The 15,176-nt window shown below is 45.0% G+C and overlaps 1 protein-coding gene across 2 annotated transcripts in view; it reads left to right on the top strand.

Moving 5' to 3' along the window:
• PLEKHH2 (pleckstrin homology, MyTH4 and FERM domain containing H2) overlaps window positions 1-15,176 on the top strand; it is a 237,060-nt gene that overhangs the window by 26,791 nt on the left and 195,093 nt on the right. For both annotated transcript variants that reach the window (XM_088477523.1, XM_088477522.1), the window contains exon 2: window positions 7,837-7,964. In XM_088477523.1, coding sequence (XP_088333649.1) covers window positions 7,842-7,964 — 123 coding nt within the window. In that variant the 5' untranslated portion in view covers window positions 7,837-7,841. The remainder of the gene's footprint in view (window positions 1-7,836; window positions 7,965-15,176) is intronic.

Below are 15,176 nucleotides of genomic sequence, written 5' to 3'. Positions count from 1 at the left end.
TCAACTCTTCCAGGGAGACCAGCCTCCAGAACGTACAGAGGGACCTGCGGTGGTGGATTCCAGCGGGGACGAATTAATACTCTGTGAGGATGAGGATGTACACAACACTGAAGAGGGTGAGGAATCGGTGGATGAGGACAATGCGGATGACATCTTGCCTCCGTAGAGCCAGTTTGTGCAGGGACAGATTAATTGCCAGCTTGTTTTGTGGGGGCCCAAATGAACCAATCATTTCAGCCACAGTCGTGTGGCAGACCCTGGCGCTGAAATGATTGGTTTGTTAAAGTGTGCATGTCCTGTTTATACAACATAAGGGTGGATGGGAGGGCCCAAGGACAATTCCATCTTGCACCTCTTTTTTTTCTTTGCATTATGTACTGTTTTTGGCCTAGTTTTTCAAACTGCCACCCTGTCTGCCACTGCAGTGTCACTCCTAATTGGGCCACGTGTTTGTGCCGCCCACTCGTGTCGCTTAGCATAGTCATCCAGCTACCTCGGTGCAACCTTTTGGACATAAAAACAATATTGTGAGGTGTTCAGAATAGACTGGAAATGAGTGGAAATTAAGGTTATTAACCTCAATAACAGCATAGGAGCAGAAAAACACACAAATTCTGTGATTTTAGCTGTTTTTATGCTTTTTTTCAAAAAAATACAGATCCAAAACACAAAACCCAGAACCCAAAACACGGAAGGGTGGTTTTGGCAAAACCAATCCAAAACCAAAACACAAAACACGAAAAGTGGCCGGTGCACACCCCTACTTTGAATGGGATAATTTTGGCTTGTCCCAGTTAATCTTTGACAGAGAAGAGCATTTCCTTCACTCTAATCATGATTCATTTAACCTCCAATGAGCCCAATGGAACTATAATCCCCAGTCCACACCAAACAAGATTGCTCTCCTTCCTTTGTGTGTAGGGGCCTTACATCTCTGCCCATGCTTCAGCTCTCTGGGTACAGCATCTGTGTCCTGGGGGAAGCATTCTTATTTGCTGACCTTATCTGGAGGGGATGGCTCTTGGTATACAAGACAACTTTGCCCCTACCTCCAAGTACCCTAATAACTATCAGCCAGGCTTCAGCTGTTGGTCAAAGAACTCAATGCCTTATACATTAAAGGCATACTTACCATATAAGTCATATAAATGGAAGTTGTACAGCATTTGTGGGCTACAAGCAAAAGCAGCCAGTATTTACCCCACATGCAAAAAAAGAAAAATGTATGTATTTACACCCCTAGCATTGTACATTATTTGTCCAGGTTCACAGTTATGTGCTCTATCTTACGCTATTCCCAAATCTGAATCAGGCCCCATGTGCCTGACCATACATGCATTATTCAAGTCACCTGCTGAGGCTATACGAACAATGAATAACCATGGAAGGGTGCTTAGCAATGCAAATCGTCATGTGAGCAGACGAACATGTCAAGGACCACATACCTCTGTAAAACACACTTGTTAAGTTATCATCTTTTATTTATAAGGAGCCACAAGGGTTCTGGAACACTGTAATCTGGAACATTCCGATAAAACAGGCAACTGTGGCTATTGGTCACTATACAACTGTGCTTTTGCACTTTGATTCACCAGTGTTGTTTAAAGTGGTACAATTCTAATAGTATAACCTACTATTAAAAGTGGGAGCTTTCACTCAAGTGTCTTGCTGTGGGTACAGGAAGGACCCAAGTAACCGTGCAGTGTAAATGGCGTGACCTGGGTCATGCCTCAAACCAGCAGATTGGCTGTCATCGGTAGTGCTTGGAGATATCATCTCCACGTCCGTAACGCCGGAAGACCCGGGTCATGGTGTGAATGGCTGGATCCGGGAAATAACCTGTGAAAGGGGTAATACTCAGCTCTGACCCGTGCTCAGTCCATCCTGGGTTTTTGGTGGAAAAGGGGTATAACTAAACTCTTATAGATACAAACAAGTATAAAGTCCCATTCTATATCCATATTTCAAAGAGAAAATATCTATAAATATGCCAGTACAACTAACATCCGAGACCAGCTAATGTTAAGCTACTTTGTCATTCTTCTTTAATCTCAGATTTCATTCGTTCCGAGTGAGTGGTACAGTGTTTGTTTCCATGAGAATGGCTGCAGGAATAGTGTGAGACTCAATATTTAACCCCTTCTGTCCCATTTTTTATTTTTTTTTTAAGAAATAATCCTGGCAACCCTTTAGAAACCATTGATTTATGACCTTAGCCAAGACTGCAATATGTCTGTATTATGTGTGTATAGATAATTATAATCCTGCCAATAAATATGCAGACTATAAAACATACCTTACATGGCCAAACATATTTGGCACCTTTTTTAATTAGTTAAGAGAAACAAAGGGAACAAGTCAAGATTTGGATGTCCAATGCACTATTTAGTTCTGTATTTATATTCCTTCAAAAATATATCTAAAATATTCAATCTTTATTAATTATTATTTAAAAATATGATTGTCCAACTAAGAGATATTTTTGGAGCCAACATATTTTTTAAATTAAAGATAATTAGGTAGTTTAAAGATGTGTTTATTGAATGTAAGAAAAAGTGATATAGATTTAAGAGTGTCCTTGCTGCAGTCGGACTAATAGTAACAGTTAACACCACTTCAAATATCAAATGTATGGGTTAATGTTTAAGTAACAGTAGGGTATCAATTAGTCCATGTTCAGTGGGACTTATTTCCCCAGTGTTTGGGCATTGAGGGTCATGTCATTTAGTTCTCTTTATAATTCAGAGAGAAATATCATAAATTTTGTGTAAAATATTTTGTTGTTTATTATAGTAGCGGAAATTGGTTATTTAAAAGTAGTTTCCAACTGAATTTCCTATATTTCCTAATTTATGCAATATTGCTATTGTTCTGCTACAGTATTGGATGGCATTTTTTCTTCCTAATTATGATTTAGAGAAAAATTACATGACTTTTATATTTGGAATAATGTCAGTTGTTGTGGTGACAGGGTAAAATTACTAAATAGTATTTGTCAGCTGTGAAAGATTAATTAATAAATTAATAAAGATTTCATATTTTAGATATATTTTTCCAGAGAACTCTTGAAGGAATATAAATACAGAACTAAATAGTGCATTTGACATCCAAATCTTGCCTTGTTCTCTTTGTTTCTCTAATTATTGCTTTCAAGATTGTCGAATAGCACCTCCCATAGATATACTACTTGATATATGTAATAATCATTTATTATGGGGAATTATTATAACCTTCTTCTAACAGATACAACAAACTCTGGCTTTGTAATTATTAGCACCATCGGTGCGGGACCATTCAAATTTTGTTTGCATAACTCTTTTTTAATTAGTGTTTTGGTCCTTTCAGTCACACACATTGCTGACAGCTGCATCAGATCAAGCATACAGCCATGCAATCTCCATATTCACAAATTAGCACTACAACGGGTCATACTGAAGAGCTCCCTGACTCGCAACATGGCACTGACATAGGATGCCACATTTCCTACAAGCCAGCTTGTCAAATTTCTGCCCAGCTAAAGGGAGCGCGCATCGTCAGCGACATAGCGAGTACACACTAGACCAGGGGTAGCCAACCTCGGTCCTCATGAGCTACCAACAAGTCACGTTTTCCAGACCACCTAGCAGGTGCACAGGTGTATTCATTACTAACTAACACCTTTGAAAAGATCCACAGGTGGAGCTAATTATATCACTTGTGATTCTCAGGAGACCTGCAAAACATTCACCGTTGGTAGCTCTTGAGGACCAGGGTTGGCTACCACTGCACTAGACTAGTAGTTCTCAAACTCGGTCCTCAGGAACCCACACAGGTCACATTTTCCAGGTCACCCAGCAGCTGCACAGGTGTATTCATTACTCACTGACACATTTTAAAAGATCCACAGGTGGAGCAAATTATTTTAATTGTGATTCTGTGAGGAGACCTGGAAAATATGCACTGTTTGGGGTCCTGAGGATCGAGTTTGAGAACCTGTGCACTAGACGAGGTGATCAATATGTCGTCTGGCCGGATCAGACGACATATCGTCTAGTGTGTACCCCGCATTAGAGGGATGCTGGTGCAAATCAGTGTTGTCCTTACCAACCAATCACATTTATGCTTTCATTTTCTGAAGTTCACTTAAAACAATAAGAATTATTTGATCAGTATTTTCTTGTGGAAACATTTTCATAAATATCCCCCCATTAATGTGTAATACTGACATATGTTACAAATATGTTATTTTCTAAGTCAGTGTTTTCTTTCCGCTGTACACTCTCTACAGCTGTGGAAGACAAATATCCATGAAAGTGTTTGGAATCTATGTAATGAAGCTGGCGTGTGATGTCAGAGAAACATGTCAGGACTGAGCTAACTGGGGAATTCCAGCTGCATTGGTTATAATACAGGCAGGGACGGACTGAGACTGGATATCAGTCCTGGCAGTCCGCTCTGCACTCATTTGTGAAGGGGGCATGGTTAATTCAAGGGGGCGTGCCGCGAGTCAGGGGGGCTGGCCTCGCGGCACGCCCCCACCTCTTCCCGGCCCAGCACAGCCGCCGCCGGCCCATACATGCCCCCACCCCTTCCGTTTCCGTAAGATCAATGATTCCGGAGCTGTGGGGTGGAGGGCAGGAGACTCTTCCTCCCCCCCCCCTCTCGAGCCGGTCCTAAAGCCATTGGCCCTTCTAGCATATGCCAGAAGTGCCCGATGGCCAGTCTGGCCCTGAATGCAGGCGTGGTGTTTGTGTGTATGTGGTGCACTGCGATAGCATCATTGTGGCACCGCCCCCTGCTGTACAAAGCCGCAATTTGCAGCATTTTATAGCAGCTTGGCCACAATTTTTGGTGGGGCCACGATGATGCAAATCGTGTTATCAACTTCCGGGACAGTTAGCCAGCATGATACAAAGTGACTACTATTGGGAAGTATAATCAAGCCTATATTCGGTTGCAGATGTGCTGATTACTTTTACTGGTGACCTAAGCAGTGAACTACGGACCAGATTCAGAGATGGACACTATAGTACAGCCACTGCGTCTTTGTACGCAGCGACTGTGGTAAAAATGCAAAAGCCGCAGGTGGCATCTTGAGTAAAAAGATGCCCACAGCCGTCTGCTGTGATCCTCTGCATCCGAAGACGCAGCCATCGGATGAACTGTGGGGGGTCGATGTTGCCCCACTGCGCATGCGCACGACGGAGGGAGCTCCGTCGTGCCCATGCGCGAGACCTGGATAGTGATGGGCTCTCCGTCGCACCGGGTCTCGCACCAAAGGGGGCGTGCTGTCGATGTTGATTGACAGCATGCCCCCTTTGGTGGGCGTGCCGGGGGCGTGGCTGCCAGACTGAGGCGTTCCCATAGGAACGCCTACCGTCTGAAGCCTGCCCCACTGACATCACTAGTGATGTCAGTGGGAGTGATTTTGGCTCTGATAGAGCCAAAATCACTCCAGGGCTTGCGGCAGCTCGACCCTACCGCAGGGTCTCCATCACAAGCCCGATGGTCGCGATGGTCTTATATGGTCTTATATCAACAAATTGATCTTATTGACATCTTTGAGACTCATTTACATTTGGATGTAAGTCAATTTTATGACACGCCTCTCAGATGTAGCAGTACACGTCCACTTTACCGCTGCGCTCATAGGTGCTGCTTTCACATCTCCTGATACCTGATGAAAAGGCCGTTGGGGCCTTGAAACGTGGGCTTATGACCTAATATAACACTACTATTTGGTTTTACAAAGACCGGAGGAGTGTCGCCAGCTTCATTATTTGAATGCTTGTGACATGGTATATACAGTCAGGTCCATAAATATTGGGACATTGACAGAATTTTCAGATTTTGGCCTCTATTCACCACCACAATGGTTTTAAAATGAAACAAACAAGATGTGCTTTAACTGCAGACTTTCAGATTTAATTTGAGGGTAATTACATCCAAATCGGGTGAACGGTGTAGGAATTACAACAGTTTCGATATGTGCCTCCCACTTTTTAAGGGGCCAAAAGTAATGGGACTATCAACTCAAAAGCTATTTCATGGACTGGTGTGGGCTATTCCCTCGTTATTTCATTATCAATTAAGTAGGTAAAAGGTCTGAAGTTGATTCTAGGTGTGACATTTGCATTTGGAATCAGTTGCTGTCAACTCTCAATATGAGATCCAAAGAGCTTTCACTATCAGTGAAGCAAGCCATCATTAGGCTGAAAAATCAAAACAAACCCATCAGAGAGATAGCAAAAACATTAGGTGTGGCCAAATCAACTGTTTGGAACATTCTTAAAAAGAAAGAACACACCGGAGAGCTCAGCAACACCAAAAGACCCGGAAGACCACGGAAAACAACTGTGGTGGATGACAAAAGAATTATTTCCCTGGTGAAGAAAAACCCCTTCACAACAGTTGGCCAAATCAAGAACACTCTCCAGGAGGGAGATGTATATGTGTCAAAGTCAACAATCAAGAGAAGACTTCACAAGAGTGAATATAGAGGGTTCACCACCAGATGCAAACCATTGGTGAGCCACAAAAACAGGAAGACCAGATTAGAGTTTGCCAAACAACATCTAAAAAAGCCATTACAGTTCTGGAACAACATCCTATGGACAGATGAGACAAAGATCAACTTGTACCAGAGTGATGGGAAGAGAAGAGTATGGAGAAGGAAAGGAACTGCTCATGATCCAAAACATACCACCTCATCATTGAAGCATGGTGGTGGTAGTGTCATGGCGTGGGCATGTATGGCTGCCAGTCGAACTGGTTCCCTTGTATTTATTGATGATGTGAATTCTGAAGTGTTTCGGGCAATATTATATGCTCATATTCAGTCAAATGCTTCAGAACTCATTGGACGGCGCTTCACAGTGCAGATGGACAATGACCCGAAGCATACTGCAAGAGCAACTAAAGAGTTTTTTAAGGCTAAAAAGTGGAATGTTATGCAATGGCCAAGTCAATCCCCTGACCTGAATCCGATTGAGCATGTATTTCACTTGATGAAGACAAAACTGAAGGGAAAATGCCCCAAGAACAAGCAGGAACTGAAGACAGTTGCAGTAGAGGCCTGGCAGAGCATCACCAGGGATGAAACCCAGCGTCTGCTGATGTCTATGCGTTCCAGACTTCAGGCTGTAAATGCCTGCAAAGGATTTGCAACAAAGTATTAAAAAGTGAAAGTTAGATTTAGGATTGTTTAGTTTGTCCCATTACTTTTGGCCCCTTAAAAAGTGGGAGGCACATATGGAAACCGTTGTAATTCCTACACCGTTCACTTGATTTGAATGTAATTACCCTCAAATTAAATCTGAAAGTCGGCAGTTAAATCACATCTTGTTTGTTTAATTTCAAAGCCATTGTGGTGGTGAATAGAGGCCAAAATATGACAATTCTGTCAATGTCCCAATATTTATGCACCTGACTGTATATCCTTATGGGGAAGGCACCCCGGTATGTTATTATTTCTATATTGAGTGCCCCTCTACGTGTGACTATATATACAGTATACGGTTAGGGGTGGAGAGGTGTATATATATGTGTGTGTGTGTATATATATATATTATATATATATATATATATGTGTGTGTATATAAAATGTAAGTAATTGTGTGTGTGTGTGTATATATTTTTTCAAACATGGCAAGTGTCTAGTTTGATGGACATACTCTCAAATACAGTAATATTTTTGCACCACCCCTATTGCTTATCCTATGTAATAAGTAGCAGGATTCAACCAAGTTTCACAGATGGTTCATTGTAGTAGATCCACTACAGGAAATAGAGGAGGGAGTATTGACTCTGTCACAAAGTGACCACTCACATACTGTTTATGTGTTTTCCCCCTTACAGCGAGCATGGCAGAGCAGCTGGAATGCGAAGGAGCTATAGATTGGGAAGAAAGGTGTATTACATTGGAATCCCAGCTGATGAAGTTCCGTATCCAAGCTAACAGGATCAGAGAATTACTGGCGGAGAAGGTAATGTCACATGACTGTTGTGCAGGATAATATGCTCAGACCATTTAAAGCAAAAGAATCACAAAACTAGTGCTGAGTGACGAAACTTTCCCAGAATGAAAACTTTCATCAGCAGCACATAGCCAGATGCCTGCTGGGATTTTAGTTATAGTGTGTAGAAGTAAACAACTTATTTTTCAAGATAATGAATAGGTATTTACAAAACAGTTTTTTCCCCATGTGTTTAAGTGCATACATTTTCAGCATGGTTGGTGTAGTGCTTAGCGTGTTGCCTCACTGCACTGAGGTCTTGGGTTCATTTCCTATCAAGGCCCTGCCTGTGTTAAGTTTATATGTTCTTTGTGGGTTTGCTCCTACACTCTAAAAATATACTGGTAGCTGCTTAATATATGTGCTCTTATACATAACTGTTAGTAAATAAAATGGTAAAAAGGGCACGGGGCATAATCATGGGCACAGTGCTAAGTTTATGGGGCAGAGCCATGACATACAGTATGTAATACTTACTTATTACATGGTTTATTGCTGCATGCAATGCAGCTCTGCGCAACAAATTGTGCAGAACTGAAGTACTGGAGTATTTGGGTGGATGAGAGGGGACGGCCATGTACATGGCTCATGGTAATGATTAATCTTGTCACCATGCATGTGTACAATAGTTCTGTCCTTACACGTCATCCATGTCACAAACATCTCTGGGGGGTGGTCGCTCGTTTGCAACTTTATGCAAATGACGCTACAAACACCTTCCCTTTTGTACATATGTGCGTCCAAATATGCAAGGAGTGAGACCCCCACTTGCAGTATCTGTGCATGCGGTAATACCAATTAGGGCGTCTTTAGAAGCCACCATCGGTTGCACTATTAAAACTTGCACCAGCCCTATGGCAGGTGTAATTTCTCCTGCCGGGTCAGGGGCGTATCTATAATGGGTGAAGGGTGTGAGGTGCACACGGGCCCCTGGGTCCAGCGGGGCCCACACCGCACACCCTGCAGCCATATAGTCTTATACTTACCCATCCGTAGTCACCAGAGTGCTGCCAAAATCAGCAGCCATTTTCCCTGTGACTCTGCGCAAGCACCGTACTGCTGTCCCCGGGAAGCCAGTCACTAAGCCAGTATCTACTGCACCGTGGGTAGCTTCGCGGCACCGCACGAGAGAGGAGGGGGCCCGCATTGAGGGCCTGATTCAGAGCCGCTCGTAAGCGGCCGCTCGTTCGCTCCGAGCGATGTTTGCACATCTGCGCATGCGTATGGGTCGTAATGCGCATGCGCCAACCAGTCAGTGCGGTCGGAAAACGTGTGTTCGCAAAATAGCGAGTGCCTGCTAATTTGAGTGACAGGATGAGGCGTTTGTGGGTGGTAACAGGGGAAGGTGCTTGAAAACGGGGAGTGGAGATCCTAACGCAGGCGTGCCAAACGGTCAAAACGGGCGTTTTAAGGGTGTGCATAATTAACAAAGCAGCGTCATCAACCACGTCACTTGGTTGTTTCTTAGCCTGAACTGTTCGCATGATTGCGGTAGGAAAATCCAACCACAAGCACTGCGAGCAGTTCAGACGCCTTTCGATGTACTCGATTAATCTAATAAATAGCGGAGATGACGTATGATGCGAGCGGCCAGGGGGCGTCTTTACAAAATAGCGAGCGCATGTTTCATTCGCTCGCTCAGACATAGAGGCGTCAACAGACCGCAAAGAGCGAGCTCTCAATTTAAATAGCCGGCCCCTTTTTCTGAACGAGCGAGCGCAAATAGCGTCCGGCTCTGAATCAGGCCCTGAGTCTGCACACCGGCCCCCTCCTCTCTTAAAATGCCCCTGCTCCGGGTATGACCTCCGATGTGAGCGGTCGAGCGTCTGTGTATTTTCACTGTTACGCCTGTGACTCTCCCATAACACGCCCATAGGTCAGACCATGCATGTGTAAAAGCTGGGTACACTCCAATCCTCAGGAGATCAGACCGTTTATACAATCCTTCTGCACACCTGGTCGCAGACTGTACATCCAATCTATGCATACACACTTGTCCCATTTTTCAGCAGACCACCAATCTGCATATGCTGAAAGAGTCTGCTGAAAGGATTGTGTCACCATACACACTCTTTCAATGTGTGGCAGACAAACTGCCGCTCACACACAAATTTAAGTAATGAGGGACAGAGCTACGTTGTACAGTATGATCTGTGCAGGCTAAAAATTATGTACATTTTAAATAAAAAAAAATGTGTGGGGTCCCCCTCAAATCAGTAACCTGATCCTGATCTGATTGGAAAATAGGGGGAAAAAACTGTCAGGTTCCACCTATTTTCCAATAACCAGCACCAGGCTGAACCAGCCGGAGTGGTAATGTCATAGAAGGAGGACACACAGCGTGGGGTCACCCTGCCACCACATTAACCAACCCCAAATGGGTCAGCCCAGTGCGGGAATTCCTCGGAAAGTGGGGAACCCCAAAAATAAAATGAGATGCCCCTCCCGAGGAACAACCAGCCTGGTGGAGGGTGTGGGGTTCATGGTGTTAAAAATAGATAATATTGTTCTTTACAGGTGGATTATAGGTCCTAGCAAGTATGCCCGGCATGCCAGCACTTGTGAAACAAGTGCCAACAGGCCAGGACATTAAGGGCCCGCTGGCACCTTTAGTCTACCTGTATAGAATATATCAAAATATATACTGGATACCTATTGTTTTAGTAATTTATGGACCTGACCCTTCACCTAGAGGAGGATGGCGTTCAAGCTGTTTTGCATGGTCGCTGCCCCCAGGGACTTTTGACTTCAGGAGCCCTTGTCTGCTCCTCCCCCGCCGTCGGACTGCCAATCGCTCCCTCACAATGGCTAATATTAGCCAGCCCAAGAGGGCGGTCTGATGTTGCAGTGAGCCACGACTGGCTTGCCATGGCCTTGTTGAACTTTAAAAATGGTGCTGCAAGGGAGCCAATCATGGTTCTCTGACCCATTTTTGAAATGGGTTAGGCCGCCATTGCACCTGTAGGGCAGCGATTGAAACCCACTACCACTGCCGAACTCTGCAGTAATGGCTGACGTGGACTGGATTCTCCAGGATCCTGATCCGCTGCCATGCTCACAGCCTCTGCCGGCTCCCTCCGCATTGAGAGATGGTGCCAGGATCCCTCCTGATCCGAGCCCCGTGCCACGCCTGGCTGCAGCAGCTGTTAAGCTGGGCAGTGCTGTGATGCAGGCATGTGCCCGGCTGACAGCTGCTTCAATTGTGTGTTCTGATCTGCCAGGATTGTAGATCGGTTGCCAACTCCAGTCTCCGCACTATGCACACCTGTATATTGGTCGGCTGATTACCGACCAGTTGGTCCGACACTGGACAAGTGTGGACCCTCAGGAAACAGATTGGTTCAGCCGATCCTGGTTGCCTAGTCGGGTCTCCTGGTTTTTAAACATGCTTAAAAACCTGGAGACCCAACTAGGCGACCAGGGTCGGCTAAACCAATCTGTCGGCTCAGGGTACACACTTCTCCAGTATTGAACCAACTGGTCGGTTGGTGGTCAGATTGACCGCAGATTGGACAAGCGTGTACCCAGCTTTAGACAACTCCCTGTCACCGCCCAGGAACGCCCACAAAATTTTCGAAAATGCTTCTCCCTTATTGCTCCTGAAATGCCAACTGCGTGGTACAACATACAGTAGATGCATGCGCAGTAGCAAAAAATCACTCCACAATGTCTGACATCAGCAGTGCTTATACCTGTGAATCAGGCCCACTGGTAGGTTAATTGGCTTCTGACAAAAAAATCACCCTAGTGTATAAGTGTGTGTGTGTATCATACTTGCCGACTTTCTGGCTGCTCCTTCCGGGAGGGAGCAGCCAGATTGGCAGGACGGGGAGGGGGAAGTGTGTGTGTGTGTGTGGGCGGGGGCGGGCGTGACCGGGACAAGGGGGAGTGGCCGGGCGGGTGATGGGCATTTGTGAGCGTGGTGGGGGCTGGGCCACACGGTCGCGTAATTTTGGCCCCCACTACACAATGCCGATAATACAGGCATTGTGGAGTAGGGGGTGGCACCAAAATGGGGGATTGGCGGCTGCCGGGAGACTTGTCTGCCTTTCTGGGGGGCCGGGAGCTGCACCCGATTTTCGGGAGGCTTCCGGCAAAATCGGGAGTGTAGGCAAGCCTGGTGTGTATGTGTGGAAGTGAATAAAGATTGTAAGCTCCACGGGGACAGGGACTGATGTGAGAAACTAAATATTCTCTGTAAAGTGCTGTGTAAAATGTGCACGCTATATAAACTCACACAGTAACTGTCAATAAATAAATAAGCTTATTTCTGTGCTGCAATTATCATATACATCAGTCACTATATGTAGACTTTATGGAATTAAGGTATATACTATATGTCATTCATTGACCTATACCAATATGGTTACTGCTACTCGCTAGTGCCACCCCAAGCTAAACATTGCCAGCACTCCCCCTGCAATGTTGTCTGTAAGCTTAAAAGCTCATGGCAGCCTCTCAATGAGTGATCTTCTTCCGAGGTCTTCAACCATCTTCCTGACTTCTGAATTTCTCTGCATTCATTTCATTGGTCTGCAGAGCCTGCAGGCCTAAGCTCTTGTAGTGAGACTTGCTTTTCATCACTGTATTTAGACTTGTTTCATCTTTAATATCCCTCTTCTTTGGAGCCAGATGAAGTCTTGCATTTCACCGTATATCCAGAATTGTGGTAAACAATATGAAGCTGTGCAGATCAGACATGTATGCCTGGAACAAGTCATTCTGCAGAACTGTACAATAAAGTAGACAATGAGTTCACTGTATTTACATCTGATCTACGATCAGTAACCACCAGCCAGCCAGATCTCATTGAAATCAATCTCATTGAAATCAACATCTTCCAACTGGAGCAGAATTGTCAATATTTTACCTGTTTGTGAATAACTTTTATTCACTCTAGACAAACTTAGCTTTTTAGTGTCTATATATATATATATATATATATATATATATATATATATATATATATATAATGAATTGATGCCATATGAGATAACGTAATTATTCATGCTACGCTTTCCTCTAGCTACTTCAGATATTTAGATGAATCAGCCTATTTCACTAGCACAGCGTGACGACATGAAACACAATCCGCTAACAGCGTTCCAGATCTCATGAAACAGCTGTACAGAGAAAATGTGCATCCTAATGTTTTTCAGCTTGGTGGGAACCATCGACATGAAAATAAATATTCAGTCATGTCTATCGCATTCCCTTTTATCCCTAGCGGTGGTGATGTGCTGTTGTTTTAGTTCATGCTGTGAGATTTGCAGTACGCAGGGGGTTTGCCTAGACAGTCTGCAGCCTAAGGAGTATCTTGAAAATACTCCACACCCATTATAATAATAAACATTGTAAGTATATTGTATTGTATTAGTCGTATTTTAGTAGTAGGTGATGTAGTCATAATGTTGACACCACTCACCACCGGGAGCAATGTACGATGAGCCAGAAGTCACCACTGGAGATAGGAGACACAGCTGCCGAACACGCCATAACAGGTAAGTCACCACTAGAGATTTCGCAGATCCACTTAAGGACATGCCATTCTTGATATTATATAGATACTTGGGGGTCTGTAGATTTGTTTGGATGGACATCTCTATCCAGGAATCAAAACTGTTTAGCTTGGATCGGGATGTGACAATAGTGTCAACATTTACAATCTCAACATTCATAATGTCAAAATCAGTGTCGACAGTTATTGTGTAGATATTGATGAAATGTCGTCATTGGCCATGTTGGCATGTGTACAATGTTGACTTGTTCACATTGTCAACATATGAAATGTTGTCATGTGAAATGTCGACATTCTCCTCGGACTGTAATGGGAGGGTTAGAGTTAGGCTATGGGTTAGGCACTCGAAGGAGGGTTAGGGTTAAGCTGTGGGAGGGGAAGTTAGGGTTAGGCACTAGGTGGAGGGTTAGGCTTAGCTTTACTCACCCCCAGAATTGCAGCAGGTTCCACCAGAAGTCATCATGTCGCCACTGGACCCGGAAGATACCACTGGAGCAAACGTTCTAGGTAAGTCACCACTAGACTACCAAGGACGTTTTGTTGACATTCTAGTCATGTCAACATTTCATAAGTGTCAACATGATGAATGTCGACTTGGTCAATGTTGACATGCCAAGCATTTGACATTACTTCCATGTTGACATTCTCATTTGACACTACGAATGTTGACAAAAATATACCACACCCTGTTAGTAATAATGTATTAGTGTAAAGTACCATATAAAGTTGTGTCATGTCCATTCTAACTAGGTCAGACACAGGGGTGTAGCGAGGGTGGTTCCAGTGGAGCATGAGCTCCGGGCGCCAAAATGGACAGAGGGTGTCATCCAGGGTACCCAAATTCATGGGGCGCTGCACAGTATGACGGCAGCCTGTTAGTTTTATGTCGGTTTGTTTGCTCTATATCCGAAATAAGTTGCGGATCTGAGATCCGTTTCTACATTTCATGCTCCCTCAAGCTGCCCAGATTGTATCCCCTCCGGCCCTCCCTCCTCTGAGACCATCTTCTGTCACCTCCCCTCTGGCCCTCCCTCCTCTGTGATCATCTACTGTCACCTCCCCTCTGGCCCCCCTCCTCTGTGATAATCTTCTGTCACCGGCCCTCCCTCCTCTGTAATCATCTTCTGTCACCTCCCCTCCGGCCCTCCCTCCTCTGTGATCATCTTCTGTCACCTCCCCTCCGGCCCTCCCTCCTCTGTGATCATCTACTGTCACCTCCCCTCTGGCCCCCCTCCTCTGTGATAATCTTCTGTCACCTCCCCTCCATCCCTCCCTTCTCTGTGACCATCTTCTGTCACCTCCCCTCTGGTCCTCCCTCCTCTGTGACCATCTTCTGTCACCTCCCCTCCGGTCCCCCCTCCTCTGTGATCATCTTCTGCCACCTCCCCTCCATCCCTCCCTCCTCTGTGATCATCTTCTGTCACCTCCCCTCCGGCCCTCCCTCCTCTGTGATGATCTTCTGTCACCTCCCCTCCGGCCCCCCCTCCTTTGTAACCATCTTCTGTCACCTCCCCTCTGGCCCTCCCTCCTCTGTGATCATCTTCTGTCACCTCCCCTCCATCCCTCCCTTCTCTGTGATCATCTTCTGTCACCTCCCCTCCGGCTCTCCCTCCTCTGTGGTCATATTCTGTCACCTCCCCTCCGGCCCTCCCTCCTCTGTGATC

This window comes from Taudactylus pleione, unplaced genomic scaffold (genome assembly GCF_031769625.1).
Source record: "Taudactylus pleione unplaced genomic scaffold, aTauple2 ptg000201l, whole genome shotgun sequence".
Lineage (NCBI taxonomy): Eukaryota > Metazoa > Chordata > Amphibia > Anura > Myobatrachidae > Taudactylus > Taudactylus pleione.
Note: the sequence above shows the minus strand (reverse complement) of the source record. Positions and strands in the feature narration are given on the sequence as shown.